At 36.9% G+C, this 18,478-nt stretch overlaps 1 protein-coding gene across 12 annotated transcripts in view; it reads left to right on the top strand.

Moving 5' to 3' along the window:
* Positions 1 to 1,394: 1,394 nt before the first annotated feature.
* The window catches only part of LOC306878451 (sodium/potassium-transporting ATPase subunit alpha-3), a 51,392-nt gene continuing 34,308 nt past the window's right edge, over positions 1,395 to 18,478 (top strand). The window contains exons 1-5 of one of the 12 annotated variants that reach the window (XM_079430818.1): positions 1,413 to 1,470; positions 3,244 to 3,452; positions 4,478 to 4,569; positions 6,228 to 6,291; positions 18,273 to 18,337. In XM_079430818.1, the coding sequence (XP_079286944.1) occupies positions 18,332 to 18,337 (6 nt within the window). In that variant the 5' untranslated portion in view covers positions 1,413 to 1,470; positions 3,244 to 3,452; positions 4,478 to 4,569; positions 6,228 to 6,291; positions 18,273 to 18,331. Of the gene's footprint in view, positions 1,471 to 3,243; positions 3,453 to 4,477; positions 4,570 to 6,094; positions 6,292 to 17,856; positions 18,181 to 18,272; positions 18,338 to 18,478 lie in introns of those variants that run through there. The other 11 variants (XM_079430819.1, XM_079430815.1, XM_079430810.1 and 8 more) reach the window with 11 other exon arrangements.

Here is an 18,478-nt window from a genome sequence, read left to right as displayed (position 1 = left end):
TCTCTGGATATTTTATATGTATGTACCAGTGTGTTATATCATCAACATGTATGAATGGATGAGTGGCATGTCTTAAACATTGTGTGTACAATAGAAGCAAGGAAATCTGACAATACTAGCAAATACAGTAATTCTTATCCAGATTCATATACAAATCTACTGAAAAATAGGGTAGAGTACACCCCCCCCCCCCCCCCCCCCCCCCTCAGGACTGTGTAATTTATTTATGTGAAACAAAAGTTTAATGACATAAATTATAAACTAGTTGTAAAAAATGTGGAGTCTGACAAAGCAATTTGTTTTATACATTTACAGTAAAATCAGAGTACAGGCAAGTTGCCTATAGCTTAAAATTAAAAAGAATATAATAAATAATTATGAGTAACAAAACATTTCCATGCCCTGAAACGTGATGCTGAACGAAACGAACTGTGATTGGTTGTTTGACATGTCGGTCAAACGGCATCATGGGCGGGCCTTGGCCAATAAAAGCTGCCATGGATTCCAGACCTTCAGCCGTCAGTCTGATGGTCTGGCTACTCGAGACTAGATGCTAACTAACTTGGGGTAATTTTTAAATATAAAGTCCAAATATGTTTATTCAACCAACAAGTTAGAAAACATTTCATGCATAAACAAATTATTTTATTCAGAACAGTGTAACTACAGTAATTAAGCCATGCCCCAGTTTTACCCCACAGACTAGGTTTGAAAATACATTGTCATTCTGAAAATATAATTATAAATTTCTAATATAACATGTAGCCTACTCCCTATCTACAGGCCTTACTATTCTCATATCATGTATTACTGTGATGTTTTACAAAACGACAAGCTTTAAAACACTTTTTTCTTACTACTGAAAATTAGATCACTTACTGTGAAATCCGTTTTCTCTCAGGTACATCACCAGTGTACGCTTCATGGTGAATACTTCTACATCACTATTGTCAATGTAGACAATAGTTGCAATAAAAATGTATCTTGACTTTATCCAGTGGTTATTTTGGGGAAAAACCGTAGGGAGCGTTTTCACCACTCTATATTGCAGTTGTAGTAGTTCAAGTAGTACAACAGTTTACAATCAGTTACGTTTAAGTAATAACAATTTCATTAATTTTATGCTAATATAATTTGGTGGTAATTTAATACAAACTGTAATAATCTAATTACCATTTAGTATTTATTTTATTGTTTTGGCCCTTTACTACAACATTTACCAATAGGCACTCAGTTACAGCCAGGATAAATACAACCGCATTTCATGTTCCAGAAGTATCTAAACAAACAGATACAACAACAACAGTATACTCACTGTATAATGCACAATAACAACAATATATTCACTGCAGCCAGTCTTCTACGCTGTGACGGTGGCGTGTTAAAATCACACCACAGGAGGGCGCGCGCTCACAGAAAACATCACCTGGCGTTTAATGCTGAACATGGATTGCGGTTGCTTGCTAACAGGTATATACTTTTACTACAGCCTAAAGAAAGTTATTCAAAACTGTCGTTAGATCGTCTTCTAACGAGTACCCCTGCGGCCAGTCAGCAGTCTTTACTGCTGTCTAAAATCGTACGAACAGTGCAGGTATGCGATGTTTTCTTTGCTTAAAATGGGCAAAATCGCGTAGGAACAAAAATAAACGTGTTACAAGTGATTTACAGTTACTGACAAACTGCAAGTGTCAAAGAGAGAATTGATTTTTAGCATAATTATGGTCAGCTGTTCGGATGTGGTGAAATACTGTATGCTGTGTCCGATGCTTTTCCATCAGCTCCTTCAGCACTGCTCTGTGTGTTAATTTACTGGCAGTAATTGAAGACAGAGGATGTTCGCTGTTGGACGGAAAGGTGCCCAGAGCCAGAGGCTCTCACACCCTACTCCCTGATCCACAAACACCCTCAGAAGAGCACAAATAATTAATCATAGAGTAAACTTCCATTCCATAGAAAACCCTGAGGAATGAATTTTTGAAATCCATAATCTTATATTAAAGGGATAGGTTACCCCCAAATGAAGGATCTATAATTAATTACGCACCCTTAATTTGTTCCAAACACGTAAGACCTTTGTTCATTTACGGAACACAAATTAAGATATTTTTGATGAAATCCGAGAGCTTTCTGACCCTGACAGCTATGCTACTGAAATGTTCAAGACACAGAAATGTAGTAAGGACATCGTTAAAATAGTCCATGTGACATCATACCATCACAGTTGAACCACTGATGTGACATGCAAATCATGCTAGAAACATGCTAGTGACATGCTAATCATGTTAGAAATATGCTAGCAACATGCCAGTCACTTGCTAATCATGCTAGCGACATGCTAGTAGTATGCTAATCATGCTAGCGACATACTAATCATGCTAGAAACATGCTAGTGACATGCTAGTAACTTGCTAATCATCATTTTTGACAGACTGCATTGCCTTTAAAACATTCCAAAAAGCTTTTAAAACTACTTTAAACTTCAAACTATTTCAGACTGCAAACCATCAAACTTAAAACTTTTTTAAACTTTTCAAACTGTCTGGCCCGGCTTTCTCAAGCCAACTTAAAGTTTGTCTGATTAAGGAGGACGATCTGTGTCTCAATGTCCCCCCCTTGGCGCCGGCCCTGCCTATATGTGGATGCTGAGATTTTGTTTAGTTTCACTTTAACTTTCGAGATTCGCAATCGCACATACTCTGTTTATGCTATGGAGCAGCAATACTATGAAGCTAGAACCCCCCCCAGCTTGGTCCCCCCCAGTTAAAAAATCCCATCTGTGTCCCTGCTGATGTCACATGGACTATTTTAACGATGTCCTTACTACTTTCTGGGCCTTGAACGTGTCAGTTGCATTGCTGTCTATGGAGGGTCAGAAAGCTCTCGGATTTAATCAAAAATATCTTAATTTGTGTTCGGAAGATGAAAGAAGGTCTTACAGGTTTGGAACGACATGAGGGTGAGTAATTAATTACAGAATAAACTATTTTGGGTGAACTATCCCTTGAAGATACATATAAGATGTATACAGTGGGGTCCTAAAGTCTGGGACCACAAGTCAAAATGCTTTGATGTAGCATTTTTGTAATTTAATAGATTACATTAGATTATTTTATTTTATATTATTAGGAATAGGATACAAATTTGAAATTGAAAACTTCTGACCAGAGGACCTTTGGACCTCACAGTAGCTTTTTTCATCTGATCTCTTCTGACATAAAGTCTCATGTCGTACCTTGGCAGATTGCTACAAGAAACCGCTGATGAACTCGACATCCCCAAATAATCCAAAATGTTCCCGCTGAGGCCCTGGTTGCGGGTTGCCCAGGGACAGCTGTTGCTAGGCAACCAATGACATCACCACAGCAACAATTCTCAGCCTCATCAGAAGACAGACAGAACGTGTGAGAGCAACAGCGAGAAGGACGAAGTGTCTGGCTCTGAACTGTGTGGTGGGTTGGTTTGTCATTAATTTGACAGCTGTGTTCTGGATTTAGAACTGCCTTCAGAACAAAAAAATGGTCTCATTACCGAGAAACCAAGGAGGAGCAGCCTTCAAATTTAACAGAAATGGATGTTTCTTTAAATATGGGCACTTTTACTCTTTTGGACTTAAACAAAAAAATAAAATAAAAAAAAATAAAATAAAATAAACAAATACTTTTAGTAGTTTATTTAATTTTGAACTGTGTATAATATATAGACTGTATATAACATTCCCACCACATTTAAAACATTTGTTATGGAAATTTATTCTAAAGAAACTCCATTTATTTTATGGAAATTTTTTTTTTTTTTTTTTTTTTTTTTATAAAATCACAAAAATAACTTATTTTTGCTTAGGCTAATTTCTTAGCTAGCAATGTATACTTAGTACCAACAGTAACAGTAATATTTTCACACTTTTTGCAGAATTCGACAAAATTACAGCTTGTTTTGGAACTGGAAATATAAAAAATAAATAAATATAATAAATAGTGAAATTTAGTTTGATTTATTTTTGTTTTTCATTTTGTAGGCATTTCACCTCAAGCATGAAATGGGTAAAATATGCATATATAAATAAAAGGGATTTTAAAAGTAACCAAAATAAATGACAAAGACATTGTGAAACATTTTTAAAGTGATCTGCATAAAACTAGTTGAAATCTGTTTGATTGAATAAAAATCAACCCCCAGGACATAAAAGTGTCCATAAAAAGACCCAGATAAATGATTCCGTTTCACATGCAATCATTCATTTAGGATCTATGCGCTTGATACAGAAGGCCTCAGGATCATCCTCCTCTCCTCAACTAAGCTGTCTAAAAATAAATGAGAAGTGAGGAGGATGGGCAGGCGGAGAGGACAGAAGGATAAAAGAAGGAGGTTAAAGAGGGTGCAGGTGGAGTACACTTCCCTCTGATCCTTCCCTGCTCTCTGCCAATCACAGTCAAATGTGCTCTTATTAGCATGTGTCTCTGCTTTGCTCATACAGTCTGATGGACAAACTCCACTCCTCCCTTCCTGTCTGTAACCATGTGTCTGACTATGATGAGCATGGCAGCATGTGCACTGTTGTCATGGTTGGTGAGTAAAGACTGTTTCCAAGTAGAGTAGAGTACACTCAACATACATAATTGGTAACACAACTATGTTGCTTAAAGTCAACATGAAATGACATCCGCAACACGTTTTCCTTTGTAATGTGATGTATTTTGAAGTGAACTAAAAATATAGGGCAGGACTTGATTTTATCCACTGGGAATTGATTGGATTGTGAAATGTGGGCGTATCTTATTGGAATGCACCCAAACCTTAATGTCTAAATAGCTATTTGGCTATTATTTAACATTATCAAATAACCTGCATGGCCTAGGTGATGTCATCACAATAGAGGCGGAGCAAGTTTTTCCATTTTCATTATTGATTGTGAAGATAAATACATTTTGTCTTTGGAATTTCATGGACTGATGAAGTCTTCACAATAACACCAGGTATGTGCTTTAGGAAAGTATGATGCCGCACAGTCCAGTGCTAATCTGGCATGATTTGAGAGGGATAAGCTCAGATATGATGTCGAATGAGCTTTGGAAACCATCTACAGTAATAGAAATATTTAGGAACTAATTATTACTGTGGGATAGCACCAGAAAAATGTACTTAAAAAATACATCTTTATGACAAGTTAGCAATATTGTGTTTATTTTTCTAACCTCATTTGCAAACAATTTTTCTTATTTTAAACATTTTTTAAAAAATCTAGTTATCTAGATAGATAGACTTGTATATAATTTTAAAAAATGTGTTAGAGAACAGCCAAATTTGCCCGTATATATTTGCAAAACTTGGCACAAATACTGATTAAGAAAATATTTTTTTTCAGACATTTTGCCACATGGACTGTTGGGTGCATTGATGGCGCATAGCAAATCATACTGTACCAAGATAAATGGGACACCCTGCGGTCCTGTGAACGTTTTATGGCTGTGTGTGGGTGAAGGCCACAAGACTGAGATTGAGAGTACACCATTTGCGAACAAATCCACCGTCTTTTTGATAACCAGACATTGCTGCTAAATAAAGTTTCATAAATACAGAGTCTGCTCTCCATTCAGTGACACGTCTGTAAGTCTAATCACACCTATTAAAATTTTAAGTGTGTGATAAGCTGTGATAAAACAGGCCTCGCTGTGCATGTGCATGTTAAATAAACACAATAGCTCTGTTCCAAAACCAGGCTTCTTCACTGCTTCCTACGGCAGCAACCTAACAGAAACGTAACCTCATAAGTGACTGATTTGGAATGCTCTACATAGGCAGCAACTATACTTGTCATATTAATAGCACTGTGCATCCAAGGCACTCTTAATTCGCCTCACAATTAATTTCAACACCGAAGACATGAGAGAAACTATGTGATAAGTTATTTGTATAGCAAATGATAATAACTCCACAGTATTTGAAGCTACCAGGCCCACTTTACTACTTTTGAGACTACTTGTTTCCTGCTAAAAGGATGATATTCCTGTCATGTGACTGTAGACCCCCTATAGTGCTCTGTGTGTGTGATAAGTAATAGTCGCTGTGATTAGACAGATTGTTTAAGGTGCTTAGTGGACAGGATCTCTTATTCTCTGTATGTAGAGTAAAGTAGAGTAGAGGCCTTCTGTCAACCAGAATCATTTACTAAACATCTCTCTCTTTTTCCATTGTTTTTGGTTCACCTCTGACCCTGAGGCGGGCAGGTGCTTCTGGAGTAGAGGAGGAGAAGACGAAAGAGGAGAGAGAGGAGGACATCTGGACAGAATGGTGAGTGAGAGAAAGGAGTGGGGGTATTTTACTAGAATTCAGTCACATGGTAGATAGTGAGAACCATTCAGTTTCATTGTCTGGAAAAGAGCAACTGGAACCTTCTGCTTAACATTTTATTTTGGGGTATAAGAAATAAAGTCATACAGGTTTGGAAAGACATGATGGTGAATAAATAATGACAGAATTTTCATTTTGGGTGGACTGTTATAAAAAAATATTTTTAGACCTATCAGACAATAATATCATTTAATAATATAATTGGCACAATGGCATGTAGGACATTTGTAATACTGATTTTTGTGTGGTTGTCTTAAGACACTGTAAAAAGGACATTGTCCAATCGTAGAGGATTGAGTTTTGTCCACCTGCTCATGTGAATTCGGGCCCACATGGTTCATTGTTACTGGTGAGATAACCACATAATTAGTCAGCACTCATGAGATCACATTGGATCCGCTTTTGTTCCCTCCCTCGTGCTTTCTGCTCTGCTGAAAAGAGCAGCGCTGCTGGTCACCAGCATATGTTGTGTTTTGGATGCCAGTGTGCTGATGTCCCCTCCAGGATTCTTAAAGTCATTTATTAGGATGTATATTACGTTGTGGTTTTGTTCACTTCATTATTCTGGTTCCTTTATTCTACTTTAAACAACTGTTTTAGTAATTCTTAGAGGACAAAGAATAGAAAATGTCAAGAAAACAACTCTTGCTTGTATTGTCTTTAAAATATATTTAAAGTGTACTGCTTTATATATGCTGAAAGCAGTGTTATGAATCACATGCTCAAAAGACGATTGTTAAAGAAGAAAGTTTCAATAATAAGTCGAACGTCATGAAAAGCATATGTTACTTGGTTTGACAAAGCAAGATTTGCTAGTTAAGCTAGATTTATGACAATGCTTGTCAATCAGCTTGATCAGCTAATTTTGTAATAGTGAAAAACAGGATGGCTATGCTGGTAAAGGGCCAAAGCAGCACAAAACCAACATAAATTAGCCTTAGCCAGCATGGTCTAACGGTCTTCACAACAGGGAAAAGGAAGTTATCATTGTGAACTATATCCCACTCCAGATTTTTGACCTGTTTTAATTATGCATACTAGAGTAGCAATTATAATAGAAGCTACTTTGTATTAATATTTGGCAATATTAAATAACTGTGGATTGATTTGATACATTTAGGCCTTTAACATTAACTGCTTATGTAAAATAAAAAATATTAAGGACACACTTTTTTTTTCATTTCAGCATCATTTTTATTAGGCAAATTAATTTAATGGCAGCCTCTGACATAAGAGAAAGTTAATAATATGAAATAAAAATGTCTTATGTGTGTGTGTACGTGGCATACCCTACATTATTGGGACCAAATGTCCCCTTGTGGGGACATTTTTGGTCCCTATGAGGAAACAAGCAAATAATACAGAATGATCTTTTTTGAAAATCTAAAGTAGCAGAAAGTTTTGTGTGAGGAGTTGAGTTACAGTGCCCTCCAAAAGTATTGGAACAGTAAAGACAAAATTGCTCTGTTGGCTGTGGAGTCAAGACATTTACAAATATGATTAAAAGATGAATATGAGACAAAAATACAGAATGTCACATTTTATTATTGGGTGATTCAATGCATACATGTTTTACCAGCTAAGAAGTTCAGCACTTTTAGAGTTTCATCTGATGTGAGCATAAGTATTGGAACAGTTGCCTCACGGGTCTTTCTAAGTGATCAGCTGTGTCCTGTTGCATTAATTCTTCAGATATTAAAAACAGGGAATGTGTCGTATCAGTTATATCCATTACTTCTGTATTCTGAATCTTGCATTCGATGATGACACACAAACCAGGATGAAGATGAGGGAGATGACTTTGAGAGAAAAGCAAGCAATTTGGATGCTAAAAGAAAAGAGGAAGCTAGAGCTCTAGTAAAAACAAAGGGCATGGACAAATCAAGAGTTTGGAAACCACCAGTGACACCAGCAACGACCTGAGCGGCTGAGAAAACAACAGTAGTTGATGACAGACAAATCATAAAAGCTGTGAAAATGAACCCTAAAAGACGTGTCTGTAAAATCACCAACAACTTCCAGAAAGCTGGGGTGATGCTCTGACAATCTACTGTCCTCTGGAGACATTGACACAGAATTACAGATGCTACACAGCAAGATGCAAACCTCTGACCAGCACCAAAAATAGAAAGCAAGATTAGAGTTTGCAAAAAAGCACAAAGGTGAGCCAGAAGAGTTTTGGAACTGTGTTTATGGACCGATGAGACAAAGATGAACCTTTATCTAAGTGATGGGAAAGCAAAAATGTGGAGAAAAAAAGGGAACTGCAATGATCCCAAGCATACAGCCTCATCTGTAAAGCATGGTGGAGGTGGTGTCATGGCATGGGCATGCATGGCTGCCTCTGGAACAGGCCCTCTCAACTTTACTGATGACTTAATGTATGATGACAGTAGCAGAATGAATTTGGAAGGGTACAAAACCATCTTGCCTACCAATATTCAAGAAAATCCCACCAGATTCATTCGGAAGTGCTTCATATTGCATCAGGACAATGGCCCAAAACACCCTGCCAGTTCAGTCAAGGAATTTATAAGGGCAAAGAAATGGAAAGTCTTAGATTGCCCAAGTCAATCTCCAGATTTAAATCCGATTGAACATGAATTTCACCAGCTGAAGAGGAGAGTAAAGGCAGAAACTCCCCAAAACAAGCAACAATTGGGATTGGCTGCATAAAAGGCTGGGAAAAGTCTTTCAAAGGATGAGACCAAGAGTCTGGTGATGTCTATGGGTCACAGACTCACTGCTGTGATTGTGTTCAAGGGATCTGCAACTAAATAATAGCTTTTAATCTTTTATATCTGCCTTATGTTCAACTGTCCCAATACTTATGCTCACATCAATGAGTGGGATGAACTCTAAAAGTGCTGTTTTTTTTTATTTGGTAAAACATGTATGTGTTGAAACGGCTAATAATAAAACGTGACATTCTGTAGTTTTGTCTCATATTCATCTTTTAATCATATTTGTAAATTCTTGACTCCACAGCCAACAGAGCAATTTTGTCTTTACTGCTCCAATACTTATGGAGGGCACTGTAGGGTATAAAACATAGAAACTCAATGTGTGTGTGTGTGTGTGTGTGTGTGTGTGTGTAAAAGAGAGCATATATATATATATATATATATATATATATATATATACACATACATACATATATATATATATATATATTTACTGGAAATTGCCATTGACTTTGACCTTAGAAAGAGGATTTGTTGTATGGACATTTCTGCTTCATGTTGAGATTTATGTTTCAGTAAATTATTAGGCTCTCTGTCTTGGATGTCAGATGCATATGTTTATGATATGGTTTTTTCTTAGACATGCATTCACTACAGGCAATTTGATTGGTTGATTCAGAATGTCGTACTGCTTTTGAAAGCATCATTTTGTAAATCTTTTCTCAATTTATGAGCCTGGAACTTGTATGTTTTTGTATGAATCAGTGTGTTTGTGTGTGTGTGAAGCATAAATAGCATGACTAACAGACTAACAGATGTGGAGTTGGGGCGGTGATGTCATGCTGCTATTTATAGACTACCTTACATCGTGAATTTTCTGCTTGTGCATATATCGGGGGCATGGGGCTATCACAAAGACAGGATTAAGTTGAAGGAAAAATCTCCTCATCAAATTCATCACGCAACACTTTACACACACTTCTACCCAGAGACAGAAGCCTACAGAGATTACACTATAGACTAACATTGAATTGTAAGGTGCATATGTGTTGATATACAGAATTTGAGTACGATAAAATGCCCTTAGAACAGGTGTGAAACACACACATACATGCTGCCAAATCTGGCAACCGAAATTATGCTGATTTGATATTTTGTACTTGTGTATGTGTGTCTTTATGCTTTTTTTTATATGCAATACAGAGAGAAACAGGGGAAAATGATGATGCGTCTAAAATATAGCCACAGCACTTTTTCAAACTAATGGGGCAAAAGTGACATTATCTTCAGTGGAGTGTATTTGTACACCTTGTACTTCATAATAATAAGGGAAAAAAATATCATAAGCAATGATCAATGAGCTACTGTATTAGTACACACGTGCATGTGTCCTTTATCACCACAGAATTCATTGTCAACACAGCAGTTTCAGATAGTGCTAAATGCTAGCCTAATGCTAATAAAATCTGAGAACCTGCACCTGGAAAACAAGCATGGGGTATCTGTTTTCTCCTCTCCTCCTTCTCCATTCAGCTGACTGAGATACAAAAAAGAACAAAGACTGCATCTCCTCTACTGCAGCTTTCAGAAAACTAAAAATAAATAGAAGAAATTCCTTTTCACATCAACATTTGAATATTCTAAATAGGAGGGACTATAAGGTTTTGAGTCAATTCATTTGAGTGTTTATAACCTAAATATTACTTTTTTTTTTTCTTTCTAAAAATAAAATCCGACAACATCATCATCATCATGCACACTAACACATTCAGGCAGGAGTCAACTGTATAACCATGGTGGATTTTAACTGAAAGGTTCAAAACTGCTCAGGCCAAAGGTATTTTTCATAGGATGGGGTAAGTTTTTACATATGTTAAATGTTATCAAATTCTAAAATGCATTAATTACAATATTTGTTGGCCCAAATACTGGTTTAATATTTCATACAGTACCTTTTTTAATTGCTGCTATTTTTGTTTCAAACTTTTTTTTTTTTTATCCTACATTAGGCTGTTTAATAGCTTTGCAACTACCCCATATATTAATTAGGGGCAGTCGTTGCCTAAGGGATAGAGAGTCGAACTTGTAACCCAAGGGTTGTGGGTTCGAATCTCTGGTCCGGCAGGGATTGTAGGTGGGGGGAGTGAATGTCTAGCGCTCTCTCCACCCTCAATACCATGACTGAGGTGAGACCCTTGAGCAAGGCACCGAACCCACAACTGCTCCCTGGGCACCATAGCTTTGGTTGCTCCGGGTAGTGTGTATGTGTGTTTGTTCACTTTTCACTGCTCTGTGTGTGCACTTAGATGGGTTAAATGCAGAGCACAAACTCCGAGTATGGGTCACCATACTTGGCCACACGTCACATCCTTTCCTTTTCCTTCCTTCCTTCCTTTCCTTTATGACAACATGCCCCTCTATTTGTTCACCCAAAAATGAAAATTCTGTCATTAATTACTCACATTCATGTCGTTCCAAACCCGTAAAACCTTCATTCAACTTCGTAACACAAATTAAGATATTTTTGATGAAATCCGAGAACTTTCTGACCCTGCATAGACAAATGACCATGTTTAAGGCCCAGAGAGGCCCATAAACAATGCACATCAAAGACTGACACAGAAGAGAAGGAAATGTTGAATAAAGTCGTTATTTTTGGGGGTTTTTTGCACACAGAAGCATTCTCGTAAATTAATAAATTAATAAAATTATGGTTGAACCTCTGATGTCACATGGACTATTTTAATGATGTCCTTGAATGTGTCAGTTCCTCTGCTGTCTATGGAGGGTCAGAAAGCTCTCGGATTGCATCAAAGATGTCTTAATTTGTGTTCCAAAGATGAACGAAGGTCTCACATGTTTAGAACGACATGAGGGCAAGTAATTAATAGCAGAATTTTCATTTTTGGGTGAACTATCCCTTTAAAGATCAACCTGTATCTTCTTTTATGTGCAGTAATGGTGGACATGTTCAATGGGTTTTTGTAGCTAAGACTTTAACGTGTCAGCAGAAACAGACTTTCTAAAATAAACACATCCTGAGACATAGTCACTGGAGTTAAAGTTTTTGCATCAACAATAGAAATAGGTGTTGGTTTCACTTTGAAACTATTTTGACTCAAAAATTGCTTCTAAATTACACAAATAATTAAGTAAACAGCAAGTAACACACTGGCTTAAATGTAAAAAATGTAAAAGAATAAAGAATGTATTTACAACTGTAAAAAAAAAAAAAAAAAAAAAATGTAAGAGTGCAGCCCCAGGGTTCTGTATAGAGAAAAGTGCATGTTTGATTTATAAACAGACCTTTTTATGTCAGATTAATAGTTTAATAGCTGACTGACACATTAAGTGTGTCGGTGGCACAAGACATATATAGTTTATTGTTAGCTCAAAAGCCTTGAGGATTTGGAGTCACATTTTACACAAAGGCCTGACAGAAACAAAGAGTTTAATCTGAACTTGATTGCTTGTTTTAAAACCCTTGGCTCGAAACCTCTTCCCCCCCCCCCCCCCCCCCCCCCCCACATCCTCTCTTTTTTCCTCTCTTTCCCCCTCTTTTATGTCTGTCCTCCTCTCCTTAATCCTGGTCTATTCCTATCTTGTCCTCTACTCCTTTCAGGGAAGTCATTATGCAACGAGGACACATGGTGTACGGTCACTTTAATCTGGAGGGGGATGACGTCTGAGCGTGTGTGTAGCAGAGACCTCTGTGCTCTTAATACTCCAACTGTCTCTGTATCTCACATTCGTTATCTCTAATTCATTTCGCATCTCTGTGAACTGACATGCAGTTTTGATTACCGATATACATGATGCTGTGAACTTCACTCCTCACTTCACCCTTCGTTTCCAAGGACACTCTACTCTTACTGTTTGGCCTTCTGATTGGCTCTCTACCTCTTAAAGCAAAAGTGGCCCAGTAAACACATGACTTTCTGAATCGAGCACTGTAACCTCACGCTCCCGCAGCATCACGACAGACTGCAGAGTCAGCAGCCATGCCATCGCAGCATCAGAGCTGTGCAGTTACTTAAGATGCGCCCTGGTAAAAAAAAAAAAAAAAGCACATCGCTCCTGGGAGAGAATGTTCTGTTCCCTGTCAAGCAGCACAAAACCATGTTCATATGATTAATTGGCCCAGAATACAGCTGCTGCTGCTGATATACTCACACTTTCTGTCAGTTTACATTAAGGAAACTTATTTGGGGAACTTCCTGCCACCTTTAGATTCACTGTTTGTCTCTGACAGTGTCACTATAGTCAGAGTTTTGATTTGATTTTGATTTTCAAATGTGGGTGATTAGATTTAAGTAACATTCCTGATCTAAACATTCTCTGTGTGTGTGTGTGTGTGTGTGTAAACTGTATATACAGTCATGGCCAAAAATATCGGCACCCTTGGTAAATATAATCAAAGACGGCTGAGAATATTAATCTGCATTGTTAATCCTTTTGATCTTTTATTTTAAAAATTCACAAAATCTAACCTTTCATTGGATAATAAGAATTTAAAATGGGGGGAAACACACAATGGCCACAATTAACGGCACCCTTTTATTCAATACACTTAATGTGTTAGTCAGCTATTAAACTATTAATCTGACATAAAAAGCTAATTTTTTCGTTTCATCTGACCATAGAAGCCAGCCCCATTTGAAGTTCCAGTCATGTCTGATAACTGAATATGCTGGAGTTTTTTTTTGGGATGAGCTAGGAGAATTTTTCTTGAAACCCTCCCAAACAACATGTGGTGATGTAGGTACTGTTTGACCATTTTTAAAAAGGTTTTCTGACCCCGAGACTCAACTTTTTTCTTCAATTATCCAGCTGTGGTCCTTGGAGAGTCTTTAGCCACTCAAACTCTCCTCCTCAATGTGCATTAGGACGATATAGACACACATCCTCTTCCAGGCAGTTTCGTAACATTTTCTGTTGAAGTTATTCAACATTATTGCCCTGATGGTGGAAATGGGAATTTTCACTGCTCTAGCTCTTTTCTTAAAGCCACTTCACTAATTTGTGAAGCTCAATTATCTTTTGCTGCACATCAGAAATATATTCTTTGGTTTTTCTCATTGTGATGGATGATTAAGGGAATTTGGGCTTTGTGTTCCCTCCTATTTATATTTCTGTGAAAAAGGAAGCCATGGCTGGATAATTTCATCTTCATAATCACCCTGGAGTGCTCAAAATTGTAAATATGAATGGGAATATACTTCAGAGATATTTTACCAGGAGTGCCAATAATTGTGTCCAACGTGTATTTGAGAAAAACATTTATTTCATAATGATATTTCCCCCCATTTTAAATTCTTATGACTGTATGTATATATATATATAGAGAGAGAGAGAAATTCCACCTCCAAAATAAGGCTTTATGCTAATAAAGGCTCCATTTATATGATCAAAAACACAGTAAAAAGTGATACTGTAAAATATTATTATAACTTAAAACATGGCTAACATTAATGTTGTTTTCATAATGTTTTAATACATTTAGAAATGTAATTTATTCCAGTGAAGGAAAGGCAGAATTTTCAGCACCTCTACTCCAGTCTTCATTGTTACATGATCCTTCAGAAATCATTCTAATATGCTGATTTGATTTTGAATAAACATTTAAAGTTATTATTAATAAAGTTAAAAACAATTATGCAACTTAATATTTTTGTGGAAATTGTGATGGGCTACATCTTTCCAGGATCCTTAAAAAGTTTAAAAGAACAGAATTTAAATATGGAGTAGAAATCATTTGTAACCTTGTAATGTTTTCACAGTCACTTAATGCTTCCTTACAGAATATGTGTACATTTCTTTTTAAAAAAAGTTTTATAAATTCTATACACACATATATACTTTATATAGCCTATGCAATGTAATATGTGTATATATATATTTGTGTGTGTGTGTGTATATATATATATATATATATATATATATATATATATATATATATATATATATATATATATATATTATTTACATAGTAATATATTTGATGATACATTTACAGCTTGAACCTAATTTACTATAAGCATTTGCACTTCGGGTTAGATGCTAATTGCATTACATTGACTCTGTACTGACACTGACATGTAATGACATTATAGCAGCTGATTTTATTCTCCTTTTATTCTGATCCCCATCCTTGACCTCTTCTTGGGTACTTATTCTCGTCAAAGGTCATTCCTTCACTCTCCTGTCTATACTGGTCACTTCAGAGATCTTAAATTTAAAAGCAGATTTGAGATTATGAGGGATTCACATGCAGGAATTAGCAGCAGTTCTCACGCTACTTCACATGATGTAACTATCACAGATTAAAATGAGGGTTTCTTTGACTGTCTCCCTCGCCTCCTCGATCCCCCATTTTCTGAGTCAGCATTATGACTAAGAGATAAGATCACCTGACCGCTGTTGCTGTGGAGACAGAGATTTTTTTCCCCTTCTACTTCTCTCTGCAGCAAGGGGGGGGGGATGTTGCCAAAGGTTAAAGAAGGATAGAGCATACATGGTGTCAGCCATTTTGGTTCTTTAAAAATTCTGAAAAAACTTTATCAGTAATATGCCACAGACATTGCTGCCTTCATTAGCCTTAAGGGGCTTTAACTGGGCCACACAATTGATTAAAACATGAACAGTGTATCAAATGTTGCCAAAAGCAATTTAGTTAACTTTTTCTGCTTTTCAAAAGACAAGATAAAGCTAAATACCAGTATTCTGTATAGACACTGCTTTACAGGTTGTTTTTTTTTCAAAGCAAATAATGTGGGTGTCGTAGCAAGTTTAACCAATATTACATATATTACAGAATCACTTTCCATTGCAAATCAACCCAATGGCCCTATATAGGCTACTGTATGTGTGTGTGCTAAATGTGTTTATATAGGAGTCAATGATTGAATCTGGTTTTTGTTTCTTCTGTGGCTGACATGGAGTATATTCTTTTAAACCCTATGCGTTTACTAACAAGTAATTGAACATCAAAAATGTAGTTATTGTAATGAGCTGCGTGAATTTTGTCAATGTTGGTCATATGTTTAGAGTATGTCTTACTGCACTGGAAGACTATGTCATGCACATTAGCAGTGAAGGATCTGTAGATGGTGGGTCTGACTAAAGGCTGGAATACACTACACGACTTTTAAAATCTGAACAGATTTTTAAAACATTAGGCATCATACACTTACTGACTTTGTAAATAGTGACAAATGAAAACTGGGCATAACACACTACCGGACTTTAAAGTTGTTCCGATCACAATGAACTCACGCAGAAACATGCGCCTTGTTGCTAGGAGACGCAGGACATATGAAAACATACGTGTTCTAATATCGGCTGAAAATATCAAACATGTTTGATATCCTTCGACTGGATAGAATCAAAGTCTGAAGCTAAAAAATCATAGTCTGTGACCTTCATAAACTACGCAATTTTCTGTGGAATCTGTCAGATGTAATCTGCAGACTGGCTCTGACTTTCCTCAACTAGCGTCAACTTGTTCAGACTGTAAAATCAGGGGGAAATAGGGGCAAAAATCGTGTAGTGCATGTATTCCAGGCTTAAGATGAAAGTCAAGCAGCCAGCAAGATGCTGTTAAGCATCTGTAATTTTTGGCAGCTTTGGTGTCTGGAGTACAAGGTGTTTCCTGTATCCAGATACCGTAGCATAGCTGTGATTAAAAACTGTCAGTCTATTATACATGACCTGATATTTATGCATATGTTTTCTTTAGCACGTGAAATCTGTACTTATGTCCTTTAAGAGACAATACTTAAAGGGCATGTGTTATTTTAAGTTAACAGCATGTGTTTGCTTTGTAAGCTTCAACTTTCCAGGGTCACTGAGTCTGAGGTCACACTTTAATTAATTCTCTCCATCTTCCTCTCTTTCTAATGAACTTGTTACATTTTGTGTGCAGTCATCTGTTCTGTCTCAATGTACTGCAAATCAGTATGAAGCTACTCTTGCAGTTAACATGTTCATCTGTACTCCTGGATGCTGCTAATACATATCATTGGTGAAATAAAATTCAGATTGACAAAGATAGATGTTAACTAAGGTGTTTGGTATAGGAAAGTAAAGAAAAAAGAAGAATAGATGATGAGCAGAATGAAGTATATATCAATGTATATGTATAAAATGAAGCATAGCATATTTTTTTTATAGGTGATGCATTAGTCATTCTTATATAAAGAAGCTCCAAAAATCTTTCATTATTCCAGAGTGCAATAAACAATACAATACAGACATGCACCACAAATAATGAATAGATCAAAACTGGTGCATTAAATCAATCTGATAACTGTAGAATCACAATAAATTGTAATATACATAAAACAGAGTATTAAAAAAACTTGCTAAGATATTACAGTATTAAAGTATGATGGGACAGTTTTTCACATACTGAACATAGTGTGCTTAAGGCCTACTGCAGTGTCGGCTAGAACTGCAGATGTTTTCACATTCTATGACACATTTAATACATTTATAACAAAATACTCAGAAACAACAATAACCAAACACGTTTACAATACATTAATCATGCAATCACACCGATTATGACTTGGCTCATTCTTAGTCCATTTTATCAAAAAAGAGATTTTCTTCGAGCACACGATGATGCTGTACGACTGTCACCTTTGGAATTCTGCAGTACCGCAGGAGGAGCTTTGGCCGCTTCCGATTGGTGACATGCACCTGCTGCCTGCGCATTGATTGGACCGATGACACGTCGATATTAAGGTGTGCGTGCGTCTATAGGCCGAGAGCGTAAATTTGGGCGTTTCTCGTGAGGTACTCGTTTATGAGGTCGGTCAGATGGAGAAGCGCATCTCTCACATCCACCGGCGCTTCTTTCCAGGCGGAGTGGTGTGGCATCTGGCGGTGCCGCGGAGGGACATCAGACCATAAAAAAGGCAGCAGTGAGGCTTCTTAGTTTTGCCGGCGTTATCGCAACCAAGAGCAGTGCACAAGACCGGCATCCCCTGCGAAATGCACCGCCTCGCCGTCGAATTTCATTTGAACATTTAATTTGTTTAATCTCTACAAAGTTGACAGATTCATTAACTTAATGTTGCCTAGCTTCTTTTATACCTTGACGTGAAAGTATAGGCTACGCGCATTAGGTCCCTCAGCCGAGGTAAAGCACTGAAACAAAGTTTTTAAAGCAAGTATAATTGTTCGTCTTTCTTAAGATCCTTTTTGATGACTGACATTCTCTCTTCGTGAAAGGCTGCCGCTGTCTCCATCACTCTCATATTACCTGAAGAGAACAGACTGACTGCGCAATCATGGGGGTAAGACCGACATCTCTCTTTTACTGCACCACAGCAAACAGAAAAAGAATTTCAATGAATTTCAACCTATTAAGCAAACTATTTAAATGCTGCAAAAGGCATCGTCATTCGTAAAGTGACAGAATGACATTGATTTATATG

Source organism: Barbus barbus (genome assembly GCF_936440315.1).
Source record: "Barbus barbus genome assembly, chromosome: 12".
NCBI lineage: Eukaryota > Metazoa > Chordata > Actinopteri > Cypriniformes > Cyprinidae > Barbus > Barbus barbus.
Note: the sequence above shows the minus strand (reverse complement) of the source record. Positions and strands in the feature narration are given on the sequence as shown.